Genomic DNA, 27,988 nt, shown 5'->3' with positions numbered 1-27,988 from the left:
AATCCTCCGCCGGGTGCGTCACAGTGACGTCATTGCTGGCGTCTTCAGCTCGCGCGGACACAGCAGACGGCCATATTTGAGCGGAGCGGCCAGTCGCGCGGTCACCTGACGTTCACGCGCATTCAACGGTCACACAGACACAGAGATGCTCCGCGGAATAAGCCTCTAGTTTAACCACATGATGTCCTTTGGCCCCGCGCAGGAGCCCTTGCGCAAAATGGAGGTGCAGAGCGTCAGCAGTGAGGTATGTAGCGTTCACCGGCCGCTATTGATTATCGGTGACGTTAACGACAACTCTGCGTGTTCTCGGTGACGGCAGCGTTAGCTCGAGCTGTTAGCATGTTCTGATCATGAATCTCTCACAACATTACAATGAACGACGCTCTCGTCAGTGACGGGCATGAGGTGTGATGTATGAGGTGTGATGTATGAGCTGTGATGTATGGGGTGTGATTACTGCAGTTTGGTCGGATTCACCTCATGAGTCACGCACACAGCGGACCTCAGTGAAAACTCTCTAAAGCCGCTGATTAATATCTGCTAACACTGACTGAGCTGTCAACAGCGACCTGTACTAGCAATCAGACTAAAGATATTACCGTTTCATCTGTCTGTCATCTTTTGTTTTGTTTTTATGGCTGGTCAGTGTTTCTGTAACACACTGTAAATGGTGCAGTATTGTATAGTTTCTATCTTAATGACTAGTTAAAGTAGAAGTGTTTTGATTGAGCAGTGTTGTGTTCAGAACGGTAGGTTGCAGGAATCCGGTGTGTAAGTGCTGGTTTTAGTGTTGCTCTTATTGAAGTATCCATTCACACTTAATTTCTGCTTTATTATTCATAGTTATGTGACACTGACTGTGCTTTACTGTGTTAATATCTGTCAGTGTCTGCTGTAGGGATGCAACGATAACCATTTTTTCAGAACCAATCCCAACCTCTTTTGTGTGTTAAACACAATCTACTTAAATCTCTATACATTGTTACTAAATCAATTACATATGCTACAGTTTTACTCTGGGCGACTAAATGATGTCTGTTGTTATCCATTGGCTAATAAATTCTTAGGTTTTACTCGATTCGAGGCTATTATATGTATTATATGTTTAGCACGTATATATTTTCACTCGTTGTACACTGAGTGCTTCAGAGTTTTTCTCTCCATCAGAGGTCTGCACTCTTACTATTCATCTCAATGGAGGCACATCACACCTGTACCTGACTCTGTAAACTCTCACACATGCACACAGAGAGAGAGAGAGAGAGAGAGAGAGAGAGAGAGAGAGTCTTACTACGCTGAATCAACACGCTACATGTAAACTATGTTCTTTGTTGTATTTTCCTGTCAAAATAATTCATTTAGAATTATTCAGCTTTTTAGAACAAGCAGAAGATATGCCGGTTTCTCCGTTAGTGGGCGGGGCTAATGCGCAAATAGCAATTTCATTGGCTGGCGCTCATATATTACCATCCCTGTTTTGATTTCAGCAAATCAGTTCGACCGAACGCTGACATCTCATGCACAGAATGATGAGCTTGAAACCACACTGACTCCACATAGAGGGAGTCTATGTCTATCATTCTGCATGCAGTCCACATAGAGAAGTTAGTACAACACCATTCTGTGATTGTCTCCAAGCACGATGAGACAAAAAACAATAAAACCCATTACAAATGAGCCATTTGTTACATCCAGTGGAGACCGTGGTTAACCAGAAAAATTTAAAAATGGCACATCATGCCGTTAAGGTTGCAGACCCCTGGACTAGACTGTTTTCTGAAAAGTTAAGATGGCATTTTGATTTTATCTAAGCAGAGCTGCTTTGATTTCAGCCGTTACTGGAGAAACTGCTGGTTCTGCTGCTCTAACAGCGCCTCCTGCTGGCAGAGTCCGTTTGTGTTTTCAATAATAAGATCATCTCCAGCCACATATTTCTGTTGTTGCTTTTGTCAATAGCACTTCTTATACTCTTTATACTGGCTAAAGCACATTTGTTTCAATTCATAAGATTAATCAGCCTACACCAGGGTTCCTCAAATCTTGTCCTGGAGGTCCAATGCACTGCAGAGTTCAGAGTTCACACTCACCTACCTGTGATTTTCTAATGATCCCGAAGACCCTGATTAGTTTGCTCAGGTGTGTTAGATTAGGGTTAGAGCTAAACTCTGCAGGAGAGTGCATCTCGAGGTCCAGATTTGAGGATCCCTGCCCTACACAGTCATAAGTCTTTTTTATTTATTTATTTTTTATTTTTTTCTCTTCAGCTCACCAACCTGTCTTTATTATATCTAAATGTATACATTTAAATAAAAAAAATTACTTTTCTGAGTGAATCTCTGTTGAAGTGCGATGTATTTCTGTGATGCTCCGCTGTATTTTCAGCATCATTCCTCCAGTCTTCAGTGTCACATGATCTTCAGAAATCAGAATAATATGATGATTTGCTGATATATTTTAAACAGTTGAGTACATTTTCTATTAGGATTCTTTCATGAATAGAAAGATCCACAGATCTGCATTTATCTGAAATAAAAAAGCTTTTGTAACATCATACACTATTCAAAAGCATGGAGTCAGTATGATATCTTTCTTTAATCTTCACCATAGAACCACATTAATACTTCATATCTTAATAACTATTTATTTTCACACTTTTTTCTTTTCTTTTAATCGAACCTAAAACATGGCCTACCTTGTGTATGCTACTTTCTGTATTCTGATAAATTAAATGATCATGCTTGTAAATGTCTCTTTATATCCCCTTATTTAGTTAAAACATACAATTAAAATTGCGTTGTGCCCCTACATTTTTTAATGCACTCCTAAATTGAACATGTGCACCTTGGGAAAAAGGTACAGTAAGCGTCAAGCCCCGATGATATCAAACTCGTAGACGTGAGACATGGCTGTATATCAGCACAGCTGTCATCAGGTAATCACAGCATTCTGTCCTGATCAGAACTACAGCATTTCAAAATATCTGTCTTGGTGAGTATTGACAAAAACATAATCCGTTATGTGTTAAGTGAACGTTTTGGGAACTGTTGGGGAAAAACATTGATGTGTAACATTATACTAGATCCGTGCGTTAAAGTAGCTCTAAACACAGAGACCATCTGTTTGATTAATGTCAATCTAATGATTATCGTAATCATACAAAATTAGGGAATCACTCGCTGCTCTTGATTGAACTGCTTTTGTAGTTTTAAAAATAAATGTATTTAATGAGCAAACTAAAGGAATTTTTATATTTGATTATTTATTTTTCTTGAATGTTTCTGTTTAGATTGTAGATGAAAAAAGTAATGCACTATTTAATTTGTTTATTTTCTATATTATATTAGATTTTTGTATTATTTTGTTTTGGAACTCAGAAAACTAACTTGATTTTTCTCAAAATTGACTTTTTTTGGGAAATAACTATTTTTTTTGGTCTGTTCCAATAAATCATACATCATTTTGAAGGCTTTTTTAAATGGAGAAAAAAAATAATAATAACAATTTTGCCAGCACAGGACACACATTCTGTGTGGTGGTCAGTCGTCAATTGCTCTCTTGATTTCTGGGACTTTTTAAAGTTTTAAATATGACAAAATGCTTTTCTTCTCTCTTTTTTTAATGATGGATGTTTAACTTTTTTTATTCTAATTGCTTAATCTGTATCAAAAAATAAATAAATAAAAAAGCCTGATTGACTGATGTTTTTGTAAAAGCAGGAACGCATGATATTTGATGATATGCTGATTTTTTTTTTCAGCTAACAGTCGACATACTTTTTTTTTTGGAAACAACACCAAGTATCTCCTGTTGTAAATGTATAAAAAAAACATTTATTTTGGTTAGTTTTGAGCAAAGACATATTTATCAGAACTACGGTCATGGCCAAAAGTTTTGGCAGTGACACACATTTTGCTGTGTTTTTCTCACACAACCTCTGTGATAATTCCAGAGCAAATTACCTACCATTTTTCAGCAAACTCAGTGATCTTCCGAGAAAACGAATCCCGTCCGAATGCGAATGTCTGTGATTGCCAGTGATATTTTATTTCACAACGCGTTTCCTCATGTGTTTTGGCCAACCTGAATTACCGTAGATGCTCTTACCGCGCGCATGTTTGATATATTTGCTTATTATTTGCAAAGAAATAATAATAAAACAATAATACAAATAATAAAATCAAGAGCAAGTTCACATTAACTGTTAATACCGGCTATTGTAATATCAGCATCTGGTAAGATTACTCACGTTCATTTATGCACTCAGTTATCATAATGTTTTAATTGCATACTTCATCTACAGCGATATCATTGACTTGATTGCAAATAAATGCACAGACACTATTTAAACTGAACAGAGATGAAATAACTGAATTCAATGATGAACTGCCTTTAACTGTCATTTTGCATTATTGACACACTGTTTTCCTAATGAATGTTGTTCAGTGCTTTGACGCAATGTATTTTGTTTAAAGCACTATATAAATAAAGGTGATTGATTGATTTATTGATTGACATATGTACCTTTTTGAAAATTAAACATACTGTAGGTTTAGCCTACTACACAAAAAAAGCCAAACAAGTTAAACTAAAGGAACCACACATTAACATGGTTTTGCTATACTAGCCATTTAGTGTTTATTGTGTAATACTAATGGCAATTATTTTGAATAAATGCAATGCACGCATACAGAGCGCGTGATCTCTGTGATGCCCAGATGCACAAAGACCCTCCCACCTCTGTAATAAACACGGAGATACTAGTCCCGTCCGAATTGGTACATGAAAATCACAGACGTCAGGTGGTAAGAATCGAAACTCAAACGTAGTTTAGAAAACTAGTCCCGTCCGAATAGGGCTATTGACACCCTTCACAAGGAAGGTATGCCACAAACTTTAACTGTGTTTCCACCACAGGGACTTTACCCAGGAACTAGGGTCTTTGGGCTGGTACTCAATGTTTTTCTACAGGAACCAGGAACTAAATAAAGTTCCGGGTAAAAAAATGCCCCTCAGAAAGTCCCTGCTTTTAGGATAGTACTTTTCAAAGTTCCGGAACTTTTGGAGGCGGGACTTGGCCGTTAAACATTCTGATTGGTTGAGATCACGCAGCATTGTGATTTCAACCACCATTTATTCTGATCGTTTTCGAAATATTACTGTTATTGTTTTAAAAGTATTTCAGGTGAGAATGTAGTTGTTTAAAAGTCATCTGCAGTTTATTTATAAAGACCGTGCCTATTTAAAAATGTGTTCTGCTGATTTCAGAGACGGTGAGCTCCAGGCGATCAGCGGGAGCTCAGTGATCATGTATCCCGTCTGGAGCACTCTTACGGCTAGTCCTTCTGATATGTGCTGCTGGCTCTGATGTCTCTTTGATGGTTAAACATAACATATAATTCATTTTGGTTAAATCTAACAGGTAATCTTTGGTCTGTTTTCAATTTATCTATATATTAATATGAACATATAAAGAGAGAATTAATGTAATATTTTATTTCATTGTAATGGCTGTACACATTTCCCTGAACTAAGTACATTTCTGCAGCTATTATTATGTTTAAATGAAAAATGAAAGGAGGCAGTGGTAGTTCATATCCTTTTCGTCTTATTTCCAAGTATACAGTGAGGAAAATTGCCTTAGCCAAAGCGAGCTGACTGATTTTATCAAGTACGCTGCTGTCGTGGACATCACACTCCCGAGTTGAATTCAGAAAGTCTGACTACCGAGGATGCAAGTCCAAAATTGGCGTACTTTGTATTGAGAAACGCACGCAGACCTACATCACCAGACTATTTGCCTAATCTACACGGTTCTTTAGACCGCGGTGGAAACTCATAAAGCAACAGTTCTGGGGGGAAAATAGTTCCTGGGGAAAAAAGTTCCTGGTACAGTTGTTCCGGGTAATTTTAGTGGAAATGCAGCAATTCATTGCCAAAGAAGCTGGATGTTCACAGAGTGCTGTATCCAAGCATGTTAACAGAATGTTGAGTGGAAGGAAAAAGTGTGGAAGAAAAAGATGGACAACCAACCGAGAGAACCGCAGCCTTATGAGGATTGTCAAGCAAAATCAATTCAAGAATTTTAGTATACTTCACAAGGAATGGACTGACACTGAGATCAAGGCATCAGGAGCCAGCACACACAGACGTGTCAAGAGATTTACTGAACCACAGATAACGTCAGAGACGTCTCACCTGGGCTCAGGAGAAGAAGAACTGGACTGTTCCCCAGTGGACCAAAGTCCTTTTTTCGGATGAGAGCAAGTTTAGTTTTTCATTTGGAAACCAAGGTCCTAGATAGGGCTGTGACGGTTGCTGTGACCACCGCGTCCACCACGGTAGTCTACTGCCACTGGCGGTAGTGCATGTGACGTCACACACTCCAAAGCAAGCATAATACAAAATGTTGTATATAAGTGTCATAACTGTAATCGTTGCAAATTCTAAGTCTATGGTAATTAACAAATTACCTCAAACACAGCGTTTCCTTTAGATTAGCAGATTTGAGCACATTCATTTAGTGTTGAGCCATCTGCATTCATGTCACCCATCCGCGTTTGCACAAGTTCTCGTGATCGCAAACGCTGGCTTTCTCCATACTGGCCAAATACAAACAAGACAGCGATTAAATAAAAATGGTAACAAGAAATATGGCAACGATTTCTATTTCAAAGAGAGCGCGTGCAGATGAGGAGTTATTGAGCTCGCTTGGTGGCGGAAAAGTAAACCGAACGCAACACAGCGACGAAACGGGTTTAGTCTGTTTAGTGTCTACACAGGACATTTGAACTCTGTGTCAGGACGGGGATTTATCATGTCCTGTTGTGCTGCATCCAGTGTAGCATCACTGACTATGAGTTTTTTGTTTTTTTTTCACGCTGCGCGCTCGTGTCCGTTAGACAGGGTGTATTTAATTTTGTGTATTTAATAATAATTTTGGTAATTCCAAGAATTAACTGACCACAACACTGCTTGCACATAGAAAAAGTGACCGAAGCAGCAGTTGTGAGTGGGTGGCCATCCACGCCCCTACGTTAAATATTTTGAATACAAAAAAACTGGAAAAAAAAAAAAAATCATCGCCTTCGTTAACGAGCACATTTTGACACTAATATATTTATACATTCATATATATATATATATATATATATATATATATATATATATATATATATATATATATATATATATATATATATATATATATATATATATATAATATATATTTATTTTTATTTTTATTTTTTATTTTATATCAACACCGCACCACCTGCAGTTGTTGGTCCATGACTACCGCGGTGGTAAAAACAGCCACCGTCACAGCCCTAGTCCTAGAGTCTGGATGAAGGGTGGAGAAGCTCATAGCCCAGGTTGCTTGAAGTCCAATGTTAAGTTTCCACAGTCTATGATTTGGGCTGCAATGTCATCTGCTGCAGCTTTCCAGCAGGATTTGCCACCTGTGAACCAATATACTGTTACACATCCATTTACCTTCTTCTGTAAGTCTGAGTCATTCTTACACTTCTGCCAAAATAAAATAAATTTCATATATAATCTCTTTCTAACTAGGGCTGTGCAAAAAATCGAAGGTGATTGGGCTAGCTTTGAGAAGCAACTGGGCAGGATTTGTTGTGAAGACCTGGCAACCCTGACCTGAACGCACGTGCTGGAGATGTACTTCTAATCACAGGAGTGCCTTTACTGACGAGATGCGCATGAAAATCACATTTGATTTTTTTTGCACAGCCCAAATTCTAAAAATGTACTCACATGACTTTTGCACCTGGTACTTTTAGTGACTTTGACCTTCCAACTCCTGCCTATATCTCAGAGCCATCAATTAAAACTGCAGCTGTCACACCAGTCTTAAAGAAATCTGGACTTGACCCTTCTGATATGGCCAATTACAGACCAACTTAAAATCTTCCGCTTCTTTCAAAGCTACTTGAAAAAGCTGTTGCTGCTCAACTTCAGTCACATTTGTCATCTCATAACCTCTATGAATGTTTCCAGTCTGGTTTTTGCACTCTTTACAGCACTGAGACAGCACTTCTTAAGCTTGTCTGTGACATCCTTATGGCCACTGACTCAGGCCTCATTAGCATTTTAATTCTGTTAGATATTTCCACTGCTTCTGACACCATCTCTCACAGTATTCTCATCTCACGACTCTGTTCTTGGTATTTCTGGAACTGCCCTATCTTGGTTCACTTTTTACCTGTCTGACTGTCAGCATTACATTGCTTTGTGCCAGGCTAAGTCCTCTACTGCTCCTGCCTCTCACTGCTGTAAACCTATTGTAGAGGTCGGCCGATATCCATGTTTAGTAGCACCGATTTAAAGTCAGGCACGTCGGCGGGCAGCCCCGTGTTATTGGTGCCGTGGAAAGTGCTGCTGCCGCATGTGAAGGACCCCAAGCCAAAACTTTTGGAAGATTCAACAACAGTCCTGGGAGATAAAGTTAGTCAGAGAATCTCACTCTGTAAATGGAGTGGAGAAGTTGAAAGCTCTAACAAACACTGCAGCGTGACGTTACCAAAGTAAACTGTCTCTGACGTTACTCCGCCGCTCACAGACAGCACCGTGCTCGGAGAGAGCTGTCCTGGAGCTGCACAGAACGGTGGTTTGATGCAGACAATAACCAGTTTTCCATCCAACTCATTTGTATTTACGGATGTCAATATTCAATAATTTCCTTGATCGATTATCATTTAAATTAACGATCAATTAATAACCCTAATGCTGCAAAATGTGTCTGCAGCGGTGTTATTATTATTATTATGTGCAAAAGCCACTTGGATAAAAAGCTTTCTCACTTGAATTAAAGAGGTTTTAGTCTGAATAAAATGCTAGTAAGAGGACTGTAAAATGAATAGATGTGATTATGATCATTTGATAAAATGAAGAGAGCGCGCCATACCTTTGAGATCATTTTACTTTGTTGACTGTTTCTCTCCAAGGAGACCTCTGAACGAGCCTCTTTAAATGGTTTTGTGGTGCTCGTTGTTGTATTTTAAAACACAATTGCAATGTCACATGTCAAAGAAGGAGGAGCTTCAGAACACACCCACTGATTGTGTAACCGTCACGGACCAATAGAAAGTTTGCTTTGGTCCGCTGTTTCGAACTGCTGAAATGAACTCAATCAATAAAAGATAATTGTAAGCGGGAGCTAAGGATGTCTGCTGCTGTACTGTGAAAAGCTTGATGTGGTTTGTGTTTCAGGTGAATGGGCATCAGATGATGGATGAGCCGATGGAGGAGGAGTCCTACACTCTCTGTGTGAGTATCTGTCAGTCTCTCAGAACAGATCATGATTCCTGACTCAACATGACTGCTTCAGCATCTGCCCATCATCGTCACAGATGTTTGTAATTTGCAGGTGTCCGTATAAACACTCCAGTGATTTTAACACATTTAAGTGCAAGAGGATGCAAATGAACTCCGTACTCATGTACTGTTTAAATCTCCTCTCAGACAGTGACATATATTTGAGCAAATACACACAGAATTATGTGAAAATGCCCGTCTTTGTGAGTATTCATGTGAACCGTGACAGTTGTGTATCTGAGCGTAACCCGTTGAGAAGGAAATCAGATGTGTCGTATTGTATTTGAGCATTCGGTCTTAAAATGACAGCAGCTTAAAGGGTTAGTTCACCCAAACATGAAAATTAGGCTGTGTTTTACTCACCCCTGAAGCATCCTAGGTGTATGTGATTTTCTTTTTTCAGACGAATCTAGGAGTTATATAAAAAATTGTCTTTGATCTTTCAAGCTCCAGTCAGAGGGTGTTGTATCCTGTGTAAAGAAGTGAAATAAAAAGCGGCCTTCCATTTAAAAAAAAACAAAAACAAAAAACAAGTGTCTCACACGGCTCCGGAGGGTGAACAAAGTCCTCCTGTAGTGAATCGATGTGTTTTTATGGGAAGCCAAACAGCCCAAAAGTGGGACGAAACAGCCGTTATCGTCATGCTCAACGGACCGAGCTGTGAGACCGACTCTCCGCAGAAGTTCATGTTCTTTTCCTTTACATAACATAATGAAGATCAGTATTTCTTTTGCTTACCTTTCTACTACATATACTTTATTTTCCGGACTATAAGTCGCACTTTTTTTCATAGTTTGGCTGGTCCTGCGACTTATAGTCAGGTGCGACTTATTTATCAAAATTAATATGACATGAGCCAAAAGAAATCAATCAAGTTAAAACATTACCGTCTCCAGCAGCGAAAGGGCGCACTATGCTGCTCAGTTCTCCTGTAGTCTACACTGAAAACATAGAGCGCCCTCTAGCGGCTGTAGACCGTAATGATTTCTCTTGGTACTTGGGTCTAAATAAATGCAACATAGTCCAGTGCGACTTATATATGTTTTTTACCTCATGACGTAGTTTTGGACTGATGCGACTTACAGTATACTTAGGTGCAACTTATAGTCAGAAAAATACGGTGAACAGTTGTACTTTGAAGAACTGCAATTATAAAATGTACAAGTCTTAAATAAATTTACAATACCATAGCCCTCTTGATGGGCACACTCAGCTACTAGTATGTATGTGTATATATATATATATATATATATATATATATATATATATATATATATAAATTTTTTTTATTATTATTATTTTGTACTCGCTTATTATTGTTGTCATCAGGTTCTACATTCAGCACAATATTGGCCATTTTAAATTGGAACCATTGTTAAATAGTGTGTATATACAGTACATGTGAATTTTGTTGTCACTAGTAAAGGGAACATTGTTATTTAACTTGTAAAATTTCTATTTTATATAGGCTAATGGATACAGTTTGTAAGGCTTTTCTCTACACTCCAAATTAAATACAATTTAATAAAAAAAAAAACCTCTTTAAAAATTGGGGACAGTGTATGTAAAGTCAATATGATGTATTTTAATTTTTGCACTGCATTGTGTTTTAAGTGTATTGGAAAACACATGAAAATTAACCATGATTTCATTACGCTAACCATTTAACCATATATTTGTAGTTAAACTGTGGGTTTAAAAAATGACAATCAATCCATGGTTACTGTACTTTTACTATAGTAAAACTGTTGTTAATATAAGGGGAAGTTAATGTCCAAGTCCAAAATTTTTTATAATCTCATGCTACTGTTACACACACATCCTTAAATGTAAAATTTACTTAAAATATGCCTTGTTGAAAGAAATCATAAAATATTTTAATTCTAAAGCTGCCTTTCCACTGTACCTGACAGTGATGCGAGGGTTTATCCGAAATGAGCTGGTGCCTGCGGTCACCCGCGGTTAAGAAAAATATTTTTTATGATATTCGGGTCGCGGTCAGTCGGGTCATTTGAAATAAAGATGCCAATTAAACCTTTGTAATTTATATAGTACTTGACACAATTTTGAAATACATAGGCCTACACTTTATTTGCTGAATAACTAGTGTGAATATAGAGTGAGCACCTGTCCCGCTTTATGTTGTACTGTACAGCAATTTTACCCTTTGTCCCGCCTCATGCAAACTGAGCATCTGTAATGTTAACTTATGTCCAATAGTTCAGAGGAGAGCAATAAAAGCGTTAGTCAATAGGCTGAGTCGTATGTCAATCAAACTGTTGACTGGTGCACGAACGCCTCCTCAACAATCAACAATCTCAAACTGGAGAGCGAGCGCTGTTCGGTCAGGTTAAGCAGCCATGGCCACGAAAAAGAGAAGATGCACTTTTAATAGCGAATGGACCGCAACATACTCTTGATTAGATTATCTACTCTGTAGATGGTGAAGCAGAGAGCTTTTTGCATTCTGTGCAAAAGCAGTTTTTCTGTGGGACATGGTGGAGAATACGAAGTGAAGTGACATGGTGCATGGGAGTACCACAGAAAAAAGCACATCATCAAGAAACATGCAAATCAGTGCAATCGTTTTACAATAAACCAAATGACCCACAGACTGACAAAGTTTGGGCAGCAGAAGTGACGAGTATTCATCATGCCGTACATCACACACATTCATATCGCTCGATAGCAGTAACAAGTTAGCCCCCGTCTGATTATGTAAACCATATTGAATGTGCATTTCTCTCTGGCGTTCATGACGAGTCCTGCATCGTCAACTTAATCTCTGCAGCGACACAGAAAACACCAGTTTATTACTAAACAATTAGATGTCTCCTTGCTAATTTAGACACATTCATAATCATTACCGGTTCTTTGTGGCAAGCTTTATGCGTGCGGTCATAACGCTAATTATTCTGTAGGCAATTGCCTATTTAAGTAATTAAATTAATTTAAAGGGGTGATGCATTTACTACTTTTAAAAAATGTGGGTCAGGAAGCAGGTCGGGTATAATATTTTCCTTCTTTTTTTTGCGGGCGAGTTGCGGGCGGCTTGGTTGAAAATGTCTGGTGCAGGTTGTTTATACATTGACCCGCGCATCACTGGTACTGGGACATTTGGACACAATGGTCACATGTCTCCCTCTAGTGGTAGTCGCGCAGAACTTGGTGTAGTGACTGTTACTTCGGCATATTCACCATGGTAAAATTAATAATTTGAATGTATATAATTAATGTATGAATGCATCGACTCAACACTGACCTCATATGTCATGCTCCTGGAACTGCTTCTGTTTTACAACTGTGAGCACAAGCTAGATTAAAATGATTATAAAGTTTTGAATAAGGATAATTTTCTTACGAAAACGCATTGATTCACCACAGGAGGACTTTGTTCACCCTCCAGAGCCGCGTGAGACACACTTTTTTTTATGGAAGGGTGATTTTTATTTCACTTCTTTTGGACTGAAGCACGGCTACACTCGCTGACTTCAATGATAGAGCTTGAAAGATCAAAGTCAGTTTGACGTCTGAAAGAAGAAAGTCATGTACACCTCAGATGCCTAAAACACAGCCTAATTTCCATTTTTGGGTGAACTAACCCTTTAAAGGGATAGGTCACCCAAATATTACAATTATAACATTTAATACCTCCGTTTATCTTCTGAACACAGTTTAGGATATTTTAGATTTAGTCCGAGAGCTCTCAGTCCCTCCATTGAAGCTGTGTGTACGGTATACTGTCCATGTCCAGAAAGATAAGAAAAACATCATCAAAGTAGTCCATGTGACATCAGAGGGTCAGTTGGAATTATTTTAAACTTTTAAACTTAAACTGTTTTCTGAAGATGAACAGAGGTCTCACGGGTTTGGAACGACATGAGTGAGTTATTAATTGCATCATTTTCATTTTTGGGTGAACTAACCCTTTAATACCCCTGCTGTCTGTGTCAGTGAGGTAACTCCAGCATCAAGAGACCTTAACCAAACAACTCCTGTGGTTTCAACAATAACTATACTATATTTAAATCATACAGTGAAAACTATGCAGTGTTTTATTTTTATACTTGATTAATTTTTTTTTCAGTTTTAATGATCTTATTACTTCTGTTACTGGTTGTAATCTTTATAGCATACTTCTCTTTAAAGATGTTTAAATGCTGTTATCCAAGTTAGGCTGGAAGTGTTTGCCATGGAATTGAGAATTGTTAAATTTCACTAGTTTCTAAAATGTTAGTGTTGTTACAACCTTATATAGAAAAGTGCTATACAAATAAACTCGAATTGAATATAAGGTTACATAAGTTAAAACAGTTAAAATGTAACAATAGCTCTGTATGTGGGTCAGTAAAAAGCGTTTGACAATTACAGTCACTAAAATATTTATAATTGAGCTCTGCAAGCCCTACATTGCAGTGAGATGAACCTTTATATTCAGAGCTGGGATGATTTGTTTATCTCTTGGATTGAAATATGAAAGAATCTTCACAATTCGATATAACCACACCCAACACAGTATTTTTTTAAGAAAGTGTTTCTTATAATTGCATTGAAGAGTTTCTCAGCAGAATGTATTTCTCTAGCTAACACACAGAATAAATCCCTGTTAATCTCTAGGTGACTCATGTTGCTAGGGGCTGGCGATGAGGTTGCTAGTGTGCGTTCTCAACACTGGTTTCCTTGACAGAGAATCAGCTTTCTTGCCTCGAAGTACACACATTTTGGAGGCAAAAGACTAAATATAATCAATCTAAATTAAATCTGTAGATACAAACAAACATGAGTGAGAAACAGAGACTACTTTCTTCCACTGCGTATGTTTATCTACATCTGAGAGGAGAACAATCACATAATCACAATCACTCAGTTAAAAATGTATTTGAATTATTTAACAAAATATTACGATTAAGTCTGTATGTCTGTCTCTGCTCTCGAAGATATCTGCATCACTCATTACAAACACATTTCCACTTACCACAAGCTTTGAAATGGTTATGTGTTTCTGAATGATATACTGAATAAAGTATATAGAATAAGAATAAAGACCAAACTGGCTGTCCATCAGCAGAGTCATGCAGCATCACACTTGAAATGAAGTGGATCTTGGGAGTAATATAGTTTAAGAGAGTAACACCATTTCAATTCTCTGTGTGTAAATGTGGCAGAACTGACGAAGCAGACTTTGACTTTGATGTGTGTGTGTGTGTGTGTGTGTGCGCAGGACGAGGGCGCGTATCAGGAGATCCCCATCACTCATCATGTGAAGGAGGGCTGTGAGAAGGCCGAGCCCAGCCAGTTTGAGCTGCTCAAGGTTTTGGGACAAGGCTCCTTTGGCAAGGTCTCTGACTCTTTCATTAACATGTGTTAACAGTAGAGCTGCGGCGCTGCACACAATTCAGGGTTTTTGTAAAATGGGGAGAACAAAGCATCAGTCTTCGAATGATTTATTTAGCAAATGCTAATGCGGTGGCGCTCATTGCACATGACTTCAAAATAATTGAAAAACTATTTAATATACCTGAATAATAACCGCAGTAAACCTTCAACATAATCAGTGTAGATTTCTGTATCACTGAGAAACTCTCATATCTGAACAAACTATTCTGAACTTGGAGAAACGCTGTCTGTTCCTCTGAAAGGATTCTTTTGAATTTTTTTTATTTGTATTTTTTGTAAGTTTACTCCAATGTCCCGAAAGATACAAATACAGCTTCAAACATACTATAGGGATTACAAAATAATAATAATAATAAGGATAATACTGTTATGACGGGCAGGAGAGTAATTATACACAGTAGAATAGGGAATCATGAGAAGTTATTAATATAATGCCAAAGTCATGAGACGTTTGATGTGTATCATAAATGAGCTTCTCAAGTGGGAGTAAAGCAGATGACATCCACAATAACAATATACATTTCTGCCAAATAGACCAGAATTAAGAACAAGTGTTATGGGAATCAAATATCGCCTCTACTATAAATGAATTTATAATTAAGTTTGTGAAGAGATTGTGTGTGTTATATTGATATGATATTTGTTGGAAAGATTTCAAAGGCCAGATATTTCAGAGATCCCTAAATTAAACCAGAAGGAAAGACCTCTTTTCTGCAGAGAAACAGGACAGGGTCAAAAGCTATAGAAGACCAGGAAGGATTGGCTGGGATTTTAAGATTTTTTTGGGGGGAATTTTTACATGCTTTTGATACTTTATTTGAACAAATTACTATTTCCTCATTGCCATTATATATATGTTATGTATAATAGAAGTCATTTTGAAGGCATGTTTGGTGTGCGCTCTTATCAGATGAACCACTGTAGATTACCCTGGATTACCTGCTTACTCTCAAACTATTCACCTTTCTTTTTTGACTTTGTTAATGTGCAAGCTTAACCTGTGAAAAGATTTCTTTTTTCTAAATGTCCACAGGCTCAGATAGCCCATAGATGAAAATTGAAATGGGAGAATAATTAGAGCTTCACTCCCTGCCGAATCTGACATTTCTCTTTAACCCTCACCTCAGACCTCAGACTCTGGGAGGCAGGGAAATAATAAATATCCTCCGATGCAGTTCCCCTTTTTTATTTCCGTGTGAATCAAGACCTTTCTTGACCGGTTTAATGAGCATCTCTCTTCAGATGTAGTGTCCAGGTATGCTGATATTAGAGGATGTGTATATTTGCTGATCTGTGAACTGTCCTGTCCTCAGGTGTTTCTGGTGCAGAAGTTAATGGGTCCGGATGCAGGTCAGCTTTATGCGATGAAGGTGCTCAAGAAGGCATCTTTAAAAGGTCAGTGAGTGTCTGCATTAGTGCCAACATGTCTCTGAGATGATGTACTCATGTTTATTCCTCGTTTGTGTGTGTTGTGTTGCAGTGAGGGACAGGGTTCGCACCAAGATGGAGAGAGATATTCTGGTGGAGGTCAATCATCCTTTCATTGTGAAGTTGCACTATGGTAAGACTCCTGGAGAAACTTCTGAGTGATGCTTCTGGGGCTAGATCTAGCTCTGTTTAGTGACCCGTTTAAAGGCTACAAGCAATTTGCTTTTTTAAGCTTGCTTGCTTTAACATTTCCATGTGATCCCCAGCTCTGATCGTTTTCTCTCCCCTCACTTACAGCCTTTCAGACAGAAGGGAAACTCTATTTAATTCTGGATTTTCTCAGGGGTGGGGATGTATTTACTCGTTTATCCAAAGAGGTAAGCATCTCTTACTCTGCTCTGCCTGATTTATAAAACAGCTCCTCTTAGAATCATCTTGTATTGTTATTTTCCTGAAGTTGATTGTTTGTAATGTCCAGATGTCTGATAACGTGTGTTGTTCATTTGCAGGTTTTAAAAGCTAAGACTATCATTTTAATAAATGATATGCATAAATAACCCAGAATTTCATCGAGTTTAATTTTCTTACATTAATTAGCATGCTGTAATTTGACTATACAGGTTTATTATTTAATGTAAAATACACCTCTATTGTTGAATTGTAAATATATCTCCTGTGCTGTGCTATGAAACCCAAAAGATTACATTTTATTGGTCAGCGAGGACTTGACTATTTGGAGAAAGGGTTGGCTTGAAATGCTTTGCTTCTGCAGACAGTGTGTGCATCTCTGTCATGATGATGCTGTGTGTTATGTTGTTGTGTGTGTTCTTTGATGCGAGAGTAAATCTGTCCAGTTCTTACTAGGTTATGTTTACAGAGGAGGATGTGAAATTCTACCTTGCAGAGCTGGCCCTTGCATTGGATCATCTACACAACCTAGGCATTGTTTACAGAGACCTGAAGCCTGAAAAGTAAAGTACCCCCTTCACCTCTCCGCTTCTGTCTCTCTGTCTCTGGCTTTCTCCTGCCCTCTCCTTTGATCTTTGATTAAATAAGAACGGATTTATCCAATGTTCAAGATCGTTATCGAGAGGTTTGTGTGTTGACTCTTGTTTAGTTCATGTATTTTTGTATCTGTATTGGAGAAATGTGGTCTTAATTTTCAGCATTTTGCTTGATGAAGCTGGACATATCAAGTTAACAGGTACGTACCGTTGTCCCATTGTTACACATCACTTCCTGTCTGTTGAACTAGTGCATGTAGATATCAGTCTATTGTGTAATGTTTGATCCTCTATAATGATTGTGTGGTGTGTTTGTGTCATGATGGGGTGGTTTGTCAAGCTCTGCTGCTGGAGGGCCGTCGGCTCCTGCTTGTAGTTTCTAGTAATCCTGGATAAACTCTGCAGGACAGCGTCTCCGGGAGCAGAGTTGGACACCCCTGCTGTAGCTTGCTCATGCCGATGTGACAGATGTGATGCTGTGCCTTTTCCAGACTTTGGGCTCAGTAAAGAATCGGTAGATCAGGACAAGAAAGCGTACTCGTTCTGTGGCACTGTGGAGTATATGGCCCCTGAGGTGGTCAACAGAAGAGGTCACACGCAGAGCGCTGACTGGTGGTCTCTCGGCGTCTTAATGGTAGGACCTTAATGACTTTCTCTCCTGTAATGAGCATGCAACACTGTTCTCTGAAGACAAGGAACGAGGTGCAGCTCAGCGCAGTTGTAGTCTGTCAGTCAGGATAACTCGAGATCAACCGATAATCGGTTTAACCGATACTTTCCCAATATTAACGCTTTTTTCATTACGGAATATCGGTTTTGTAACCGATATATGGCGCTATCCTGTGGCTGTTTTGAGGAGAAATTAGTCATCCATGGCTTTTACAGGTAAAGCAGCTTCATTTGCTTTCATCGTTATACTTTGTTACATATCAGCCAATAATGCACAAATGAGATGCTATATAAATTATTGATATGTAGTTTAAGCTTGGCTTTAAGAAGTAGAGACAAACTGAAGTCATGCAATCCATAAAATCAGGTCCCAAGGATGTCACTTTACATGAGTTAAATAAGACAGACCTAAACAAGGACATTCTGGAAACAAACCAGCTCGGTTTATGTCTCTCTGTTGATTATGCAGTATTATTAACCTGTTTATGAGTCCTGGGTTGATGCTCAGGGTTGGTCCAGTATGGCCACTGTATGCAGAAATATAAAATAATACATAAAAATTTTCACTTTTGTAATGTTTTTTATCATTGTCAAGAACGGAAGTAAAACAATAAATAATGGTTATGTATATCAGATATCGGTTAAATGAACATGTAGATATTTGGTATTAAAATGAAATTTGATTGGCTGAATATCTTCAGATTTGACTGTTCTGTCATGATGTCCTTTTCTCCTGTGAAACACAAAAGGAGATATTTTGTAGAATGTTGCTAACTTATCTATTTTTGGGCTCCATTGACCTTCATTGCATGGACCAAAATAAAGCACGGAGTCATTTAAGGCATGTTTAGTGTGACACGTGGATGTGATATCGGTGTTGTACCAAGTGAATTGACTGAAAGAGAACAGTCACACATTGGATTCCCATACAGAAGTGCTTTGAAACTGTACCCTGGTAAATGTGTCTGGTTGATTTACCTTGTTTCACACATTGATTTATGTTTTCCAGTTTGAAATGCTGACCGGCACATTACCGTTCCAAGGAAAGGACAGGAACGAGACTATGAGCATGATTCTTAAGTGAGTGTGGCTGTTAAAGCAGTGGTAAACCCAAGCACAGTTTGATTGGTGATTATGATGTTTGTTCCTGCACATCAGAGCAAAGCTGGGAATGCCACAGTTTTTAAGCTCGGAAGCACAAAGTCTTTTACGGATGCTCTTCAAAAGGAATCCATCAAATCGTTTAGGTAAGTCTGCTGCGTTTCTCTTGGTGTTTTGTGAATGCATGTAAGCGGACTGTGGTGTAATGATCAGAAGCGCTGTGTTCCAGGAGCCGGTCCTGACGGAGTGGAGGAGATCAAACGACACGCGTTCTTCTCCACCATCGACTGGAATGTGAGTATCGGTTAACACACTTCTCTCTCATCCTCCGTCACTGAGCGTGTGTGTGTGTGTGTGGCTGCCAGATCAAGCTGTGTTTGACTAATGATCACAGCCGGGAGCATCTGATCCACTGACCATGAAGAGAAGAACCGCTTCCCAGAGACATCCCATCAGTCACAGAGTACATTTATTCAGCATCAGCCTCTGCACTTTCCTGCTCTTACTCTGCAGACTTTAGCCACTTTCATTAAATTAGAGTACAATTGTGAATTCTCCAGTTAATCATTTGGCTTTGTGTCATTTTTCTGTATTGCTACACTTCATTCTTTTAAAACGTATTTGTTCAGATGGACTTAAGTTTTATTTTTTTAATAATTTTACAAATCAAATCATTTTGAGAGACAAGTGTTTGACTTCAGAAATGTCCATCAGCTAAAGACACATCGTGACAGTGATGTAATGCAGCCTTTCTGGAAATGTGATTCAGACTGTAACAGTATTATTAGCAAATAAGAGATAAAAAGGATGTGGACAGGCTTCGACGTTCAGTGTCCCATGATGCCTCACTGTCCTGCAAACTCACCTTCAGCTCTGACTACATTATCATTAGAAACCAAACCCAGTCCTGAATGTCCTGCTCTCTGTTAAAGCAGATTCATGTTAGCTTCGGTCTGGCTGATGATCATATTATTTATGAGTATATAGCATGTGTTTATTGTTTGTGATTGTAGAAACTGTACAGAAGAGAACTTCAGCCTCCATTCAAACCTGCTGCAGGGAAACCAGACGACACCTTCTGCTTCGACCCAGAATTCACAGCCAAAACTCCCAAAGGTGCGATGGAGACGAGAGCTAGTGCTGTTCAGATACTGCTGCTGGAGATCCTGTTGAAGGCTTGAGCTGTGTGTGTGTGTGTGTGTGTGTGTGTGTGTGTGTGTGTGTGGCAGATTCTCCAGGTATTCCTCCCAGTGCAAACGCTCACCAGCTCTTCAAAGGCTTCAGTTTTGTAGCTCCAGTCTCTCTGGAGGAAAGCAGAAGTGCCCCGCTGGTCAACATTCTCCCCATAGTGCAGGTAAATCACTCATCCATCTGTGTGTAGTTCACTAGGTTATGTGTGTAGTACGGGTGAAGTGGTACATGGACGTGACGGTTTGGTACATTCCTTGCTTTCGACGTCACTGTTCGACACAGCACTAAAAACCTGTACTTGTATACACTGAACTAATTTAACCCTCTGGAGTCTAAGGGTATTTTTTGGGGCCTGGAGAAGCTTTGTCATGCCCTGACATCTGGCTGAAGTCTAATCTCACTGTAGTCAGCACAAACTGGGCTATAATAATATGTGAGCAGCATGTATTTACATGATTGTGTTTTTGAGAAAACAATGTTATGCGTGGTTAGTGAAAAACTAAAAATGATAAAACACATACAGAACATTAGTTCCTGGGACTTTTGAGAACTGGAGCTTGTAGCCTAGAATTTTTCTTTCTAAATTATGTGAAAATCATATAAACTCACTCACAGAAAACAATATATTGATTACAATTTTTTAAGACACTTTTTGTTTGTAAAAGTCATATGGGAGTAGGCATCAACTATCATGAATATCATTGTGATTTACACCTGAGAAGACAAAGGCCTGCATAATGAGCTGCATAATGAGCTGCATAATGAGCTGCATAATGAGCTGCATAATGAGCTGCATAATGAGCTGCATAATGAGCCGTTCAGTCAGCTGTGTCATTGAGAGGGAGGAGTTACAAGAAAGAACGTGAGGACAAAATAAATCTATATAATTTTATTTTTGTAGTTTTAGAATATATTTAATCATCCATAATTTAACCAGCATAATTTAATATCCACTTGCAAGTGCAGTTAAACAGTTTATTATGAACAATCAAAGCTGACTTTCAAACTGAATTTTTAGCTTCATTACTCCAGTCACACACTGATTTTCTACAAAAAAAAAATAATAATTATAATAATATTTATGTTGAAAAGAGCTGAAAATATTTTTTTTCAGGTTTTTGTTGGGATAAATTGAAAGAACAGCGTTATTTGTTACATTTATATTATTTACATCAAGCTTTTGAATGGTATAGTATTGTATATTGTTATTGAAACAATAATAACACTTAATTATACATTTAGTCAGGAATTATAGTTTGGAAAATGTTTACACGTTATATGAAAACTAGTACAAGTATATGAATAAAAAGAGACTTACTCATGTTTATGATCTCTGCTGAATAAAGTGCTTCATTCTTTTTTTCGGAGGAAATTCATTGCTCAAATCCTCAACCACATCACATCTTTTTGAGGTGAATTATCTTATTCCTCTCATCGTGAAGCAAACAATAGAATCAAAAAACTTGAAGAACAGTCTCGCTGCTTTTTCTTCTGTGTGGGTGTATTCAAGCCGCGCTTCAGTTTGAATCTGCTCTATCAGTTACAACAAGAAAACAACAAAAGGTGCTAATATAAACTCACAATGTTATAGAATACTAGCGGAAAAGTTATAATCGTAACATTTAACTCCATACCGAAGTCCCAGATAGCCAGACAATGAAAATATAAATATAATATAATTATTTGTGTTTGGGACGCTGTGAGCACGGAGACTGTAGTGTATATCATAAGTTTGAAAGCGTTTAGCTTAAATTATTAATATGAATAAACAGTGCTCATAAACGGCTGCTGAGGTCGTATTCTCAAGTGAAGCGAGTTGAGGCTTGGACCCGGAAACAGCGCTTCTTACGTCATCACTTAACAACCGAATAGGGTGCATGCGAAAACTGAAAAATGCTGCCTTCAGAGGTCACATTCCAAGGTAGGAAGTCTTCAAGGCACGTCAGAAATCAATGTCAGCTTCATTTCCTGCCTCCTGAGATGACTTCATCTGGCCGGTTTTTGAAGGCAGCATAGATGTATCCTTCGCTGCTTTTGATATCCCACAATCCTGTGTGTTCCGTTCTGTGACAGTTAAGCCAAAAAAATAAAGACGGCGTCTGAAAGTTGCAGTCGGTGTTCAGTTTGCGTGTAAATGTATGTTTCTGAACAACGTTTTCCACTTTTTATGTAAAAGCTCTCTATATTTTGCTGTAGATCATTAAACCATTACTCCGCCTCAGAAGCCTGTCCGAAATCCGTTTCATGAGGTGCCTTCGGGGAAAAGCGCTGCCTGCAAAGTCATTGCCTGATACGACAGCAAGTCACCTGCCAGAGTGAGACGTGAAAAGCGAACATCGCGTTGTTTTCATATAGATTACTTGATCACAGAATATCTGTTTTCGGCGCCACTTGTTTAGTTTAAAAGTAGACATGTCAAGCTTTCTCTAGATATCTCTCTCATGTCTCTTCGTTGAGTATTCACTAGGGCTGTGAATCTTTGGGTAGATAGCGATTCGATTCTATTCACGATTCATAGGTTTTCGATTCGATTCAAGAACAATTTTTGCAAATTTAGAACGATTCCATTCGATTCGATTCATAATTAAATAAATTTGATTCGATTATAATGATTCGATTCTGTGTTCTTTAAGTGCATTCACAGGATTATTTCAATGCTTCCCCAAGCATTTCTTTAAATGCTTAGTTAGGGGGCAAATTACACAGCAGACTTTATATTAAAAAAAATATATATATATTTTGTCCATTGTTAGATGCTAGTTTAATAGTGCTATGACATGGCATACGTAAAAATGTATGTAAGCCAAGATTTAAAAAAAGAGCTTTTCAAGTATTATTTATCAACTAACATTTTATCACACCAGGGGCGTAGCCATCATTTCTGAAGTGACACATGTCAAATAAAATCATTTTATGTGTGTAGCCTATGTAATTTCATAATTATTATTATTTTTATTTATTTATTTATTACAATGAATTATCTTCTTTTTTTATTACTTTTAACTGTAAGAAATCAAATACACTGCTCGACAATAATACTTTGTAATCGATCATTTTTTTTAATAATGGCAGTTTAATGATTGTTTTATATAGGCTACTACATTTAATTATCTATTATTATAATTTTCTGCACAGAAAATATTCTTTATAGTTTCTGTACTGTAATAAATGATATGTCAATTAGCACTGCATCATTCATAAATTTAATTAGTTTTTTGTTTTTTTTCTTAATGTTTCATCAGTTCATTCTGTTTTTATTCAGTTGAGCTGCAGATATAGCCTGGCACATCTATTAGAGCCAGAGCACTTCTCTTTCAATGTGTAAACTTCTTTATACAGAATAAAATGGTATAGTAGCTGTTGTAACTTTTCTTCTCCATCATCGAATGATTCTGTGAGAAAACGTGCTCTGTCTGTTTCTATAACAACAAACGTTACTTTCAAGCATCTGATTATCAGATAAACCTAGCGCTCGTTAATGATGTGGTTATTTTAAGTGTTTCCCTCATATTTTCGGTTCATCGGCATTGTTAAAACACATTTATCATTCAATGGAACTGTGCATATGATTTAGAGACACTTTCTGCTCCGTCCATGCAATAAATACGCATCTTTCGACTGCTCAGGTAATGTCGTCAGTATGCAGAGAGCCATTAACAAACTACAGAAAAGTAAAACTACTTCACGTTAGCATGGCCACGAGTTCTATAGATCGCAGGTCAGCTGCTTCAGAGACGAACGGAGCGCGAGCGCAATCCTGTGACAGTCTCAGCGGTAAACAGTGGAGCGCGTGAAGGACAGAAGAGAGACACGATTCACAAACACTCTTCAAGGTCTCCATTAATTTAGCTTGTAGTAATTTAATGTGTATAAATTTTGAAAGCACTGAGTCGCTATAGAAATCGCGATTCATTCGATTGTTAGCGTCTTAAATTGATTTCTGTCCGAGATCGGTGATTCACGATTCAAAAATCATGTTTCAAGATCGATGCATATGAATCGACAGGGTTTGTAATCGATGCATCGAGAAAACGATTGAATCGTTACACCCCTAGTATTCACGGAGTTACAGTTCATTTTAATGACGTGTTTGTAAATGAAGATCAGCGCAGACAAAGGCTGCAGACAGCGCACCTTGTTTGTTATCTTTATTTTATAAGTGCACAAAGCTTTGTTGTTATTATGTCTGTATCCAAAAAAAAGTAGACCCTTTACAGATTCGATTGATGTATTGCTCTTATCTGTACGATTAAAACTGAAAGTGTAATTTAAGTTATTTTCGGGGTTATCAGGAGAAAATGACTCATAACGCATATCCGTGTTAATCAACTGCAGAGGGTTAACAGAAGGCCTATTTCTCTCAAATATCTTTCACACATCTGTCTAAATCTGTGTTAGTGAGCACTTCTCCTGTGCAGAGATGATCCATCCACAGGTGTGGCATATTAAGATGCTGATTAGACAGTATGATCATTGCCCAGGTGTGTCTTAGGCTGGACACAATAAAACTCACTGGACATGTCACCCATTGAGCATGATTGAGATGCATATACAACAGTGTGTTCCAGATCTCAATTACTTTCTCATTTGTTTCTGAATTTCTTTGGATCTCGGCATGATGTCTAGCTCTTGAGGATCTTTTGGTCTACTTCACGTTGTCAGGCAGGTCCTCTTTAAGAGATTTGTAGATTGTGAACAGGTGTGACAGTAATCAGGTCTGAGTGTGGCTAGAGGAACACAGTTTTAACAAACACTTCTTCACACAGGGCCAAGTAGTTTGGGATTTTGTTTTCCCTTAATAATAAACACATTCCTTTAAAAACTGCATGTTGTTAACTTGTGTTTTCTGAGACTAATATTTACATTTGTTTGATCTGAAACACTAAAATGTGGAAAAACATGCAAAAGATAAGAAATCAGGAAGGGGCCAACACTTTTTCACATTTGTTGTTTGAATTTGAAAAATTAGACTTTCTTCTCAAAAGTAACAGTATATAAACTTGAAGTTTACAAAGAAGTTTCCAGTGTTTCAAACAACGCTCTATTTGTTCAGTACACACACATGCCGAACTGAAACACTCCTACTGAAATATTCGGTATGGATACATGTACCGCTACACTCCTAGTGTGTAGTGTTTGTTTATATTCTGTGTGTGTGTGTGTGTGTGTGTGTGTGTGTCAGATGCACGGAGGCGTGGCTCAGTTTGCAGACGTGTACGAGCTGAAGGAGGACATCGGCGTGGGTTCGTACTCCATCTGTAAACGCTGCATACACAGAGTCACCTGCATGGAGTTTGCTGTGAAGGTGAGTGTCTGCCCTACAGGATGCTGGGAGATACATGCAGTGTTGTGACTGCTCTGGTGTGAAACAGATCATTGATAAGAGCAAGAGAGACCCGTCAGAGGAGATCGAGATCCTGATGAGATACGGCCAGCATCCCAACATCATCACTCTGAAGGACGTGAGTGACACGGCTGTGATCTCCAGCTGACTTCAGCGGTGTGTGCTGCTCACTCAGCTGTGTGTGTGTGTGTGTGTGTGTGTGTGTGACAGGTGTACGACGAGGGCCGCTTCGTGTATCTGGTGACGGAGCTGATGAAGGGCGGCGAGCTGCTGGATAAGATCCTCAGGCAGAAGTTCTTCTCGGAGCGAGAGGCCAGCGCTGTGCTCTTCACAATCACCAAAACTGTGGACTACCTGCACTGCCAGGGGGTGAGAGAGCGACTGTGTCCTCAGGTTCAGCCGTCTGACTGTGAGTGTTAGCAGGTGTGTGTGACGATCTGCTCCTCTGCAGGTGGTGCACAGGGACCTGAAGCCCAGTAACATCCTCTACATGGACGATTCAGGAAACCCCGACTCCATCCGCATCTGTGACTTCGGCTTCGCCAAGCAGCTGCGAGGAGACAACGGGCTGCTGCTGACGCCCTGCTACACGGCTAACTTCGTGGCTCCTGAGGTGAGGACGGGCAGCTCACACACACACACACACACACACACACACACACACACACAGGTCTCGCTCACGTGTGTGTGATGTGCTGCAGGTGCTGATGAGGCAGGGCTACGACGCCGCCTGTGACATCTGGAGTCTGGGAGTGCTGCTCTACACCATGCTGGCGGGGTCTGTGACATCACACTTCTGCTTCACACAGTCAGAATGCTCTTAGAGGGGTCATACGATGAGATTTAATAAGGTTTATGCGAGTCGCAAAGATTAAAATGTTTAAACCCAAAGAGATGTTCTTTAGACTCGTCCACGCCCCTCTAAAACACCTCGTTCTAACACTCCTCTACATCACTATGTGGGAAGATCTGCATAACTCCGCCCAGATGTTCAATAGAAGACTTCATCCTGATCCTGGTGAGGGGCGTAACATTTCTGTCCCACGCTTGAGGTATTCGGCCAATCACAGCGCAGTGGATGGCTGGCCAATCAGAGCACACCTCGCTTCTCAGACCGATGAGCTTTGTAAAAATTGACTAGTTTCAAAAGGCGGGGCATAGAGGAGAAACAATAATGTACAGTATGTGGAAAATAATGTGTTTTGAATCTTTAATCACATAAACATATTTCATTACATCAAATACACAACATAATGTTATTTTTAGAAACATCATATAACCCCTTTAAAAAAGGTTTTTTTGCTAACTTTTTTTAATTTGCTGTCTTCGCACTGCTTTTACTAAGAAACAATAATAATAGTAATAATTGTGCTGTGTTTGTGTAGATACACACCGTTCGCCAACGGCCCCAACGACACGCCGGAGGAGATCCTGTCACGCATCGGCTGTGGGAAGTTCTCCCTGAGCGGAGGGAACTGGGACTCGGTGTCCGACTCCTCCAAGGTAGCTATGATGGGTCGGTGATGTGAGAGTTAAACACTGTGCTGGATGCTGAGCGGCGTCTGTGTGCAGGATCTGCTGTCTCACATGCTGCACGTGGACCCTCACCAGAGATACTCCGCTGAACAGGTGCTCAAACACTCCTGGATCGCCCTCCGGGACCAGAACCCACACTTCCAGCTCACACGCCACGAGGCGCCTCACCTGGTCAAGGTACGGCTGGTGTGTGTGTGTGTGTGTGTGTGTGTGTGTGTGCATGTGTGTGTGTCTCATCTCTGTGTGTGTGTCTCTAGGGGGCGATGGCTGCCACCTACTCGGCGCTCAACCACCAGACGTGTAAACCTCTGCTGGAGCCGGTGGCTGCCTCCAGTCTGGCTCAGCGCAGGAACATGAAGAAGCTGACGTCTGCAGACATGTCCTGAGGAGCTGACGTGACCCAGATCTCACCAGGAAGAGTCCAGCGCGTGTGGTTTGTGCAGAGAGGACAGGACGCCTGTCTGAACATTTGGTGACAATCAAGCCCCTTTTCCTGCAGATTTCCTGGATGTCAGGATTGGTTGGTGTTCGCTGATTTCTCCAGGATGTGGTACGAGAAGATCTTCTACATACTTCAGTTTTCCCCTCTTCAGCTGAAACAGGCATGACTCGTGACCTGCGCATCTGTCCCCGTTCTCCATCTGTCCTGATGGCATTACCTCAGAAGCTCTCAGTGTTAGCGTCTGCTCGGCTCGTGTGTGTGTGTGTGTGTGTGTGGATCCTCGAGGCTCGTCTCGGGCCGCTCCTGGGAAGAACATGAGCTGAAGGTGGAGTAAATCTATATTTATAAAGTCGCACCAGGTGAATGAATGTAGACGAGATTGAAACCGCATCTCTCTGATCCAGATGGAGCGAAAAATGATTCCATTCAACTTTTTAAAGACATTGTGGAAATTGTATCATATTGTATTTATTTCACTTATTTTTAAAGTTTTATTTTTCTTTCAGGTGATGTACATATTGACATTAAAGAACATTATTGACATGA

General features: G+C 39.2%; 1 protein-coding gene across 1 annotated transcript; it reads left to right on the top strand.

Annotated features, from left to right (window-relative positions):
• Window positions 1-25: 25 nt before the first annotated feature.
• Window positions 26-27,988, top strand: LOC128026867 (ribosomal protein S6 kinase alpha-6). Its single transcript, XM_052614115.1, has 22 exons — window positions 26-244; window positions 9,226-9,282; window positions 14,552-14,668; window positions 16,041-16,122; window positions 16,208-16,288; window positions 16,453-16,532; window positions 17,020-17,126; window positions 17,322-17,359; window positions 17,651-17,793; window positions 18,838-18,908; window positions 18,987-19,075; window positions 19,159-19,223; window positions 19,943-20,045; window positions 20,159-20,283; window positions 25,303-25,425; window positions 25,493-25,582; window positions 25,675-25,833; window positions 25,916-26,077; window positions 26,166-26,242; window positions 26,850-26,967; window positions 27,037-27,177; window positions 27,258-27,988. Exons 1-22 carry the CDS (start codon window positions 179-181, stop codon window positions 27,384-27,386), a joined length of 2,223 nt encoding a protein of 740 aa, XP_052470075.1. The 5' UTR covers window positions 26-178; the 3' UTR covers window positions 27,387-27,988.

This window comes from Carassius gibelio, chromosome A14 (genome assembly GCF_023724105.1).
Source record: "Carassius gibelio isolate Cgi1373 ecotype wild population from Czech Republic chromosome A14, carGib1.2-hapl.c, whole genome shotgun sequence".
Classification (NCBI taxonomy): Eukaryota; Metazoa; Chordata; class Actinopteri; order Cypriniformes; family Cyprinidae; genus Carassius; species Carassius gibelio.
The sequence above is the reverse complement of the archived record's forward strand: the minus strand, read 5'-3'. Positions and strand labels throughout refer to the sequence as shown.

What these genes read in the sequence shown, in the direction of transcription:
- LOC128026867 (XM_052614115.1), top strand. Translation starts at nt 179, where the DNA reads ATGATGTCCTTTGGCCCCGCGCAGGAGCCCTTGCGCAAAATGGAGGTG. An exon ending in AGGAGTCCTACACTCTCTGT is followed by an intron (nt 9,283 to 14,551) that starts GTGAGTATCTGT and finishes GTGTGTGCGCAG; the next exon opens with GACGAGGGCGCGTATCAGGA. An exon ending in CTCTACACCATGCTGGCGGG is followed by an intron (nt 26,243 to 26,849) that starts GTCTGTGACATC and finishes GTGTTTGTGTAG; the next exon opens with ATACACACCGTTCGCCAACG.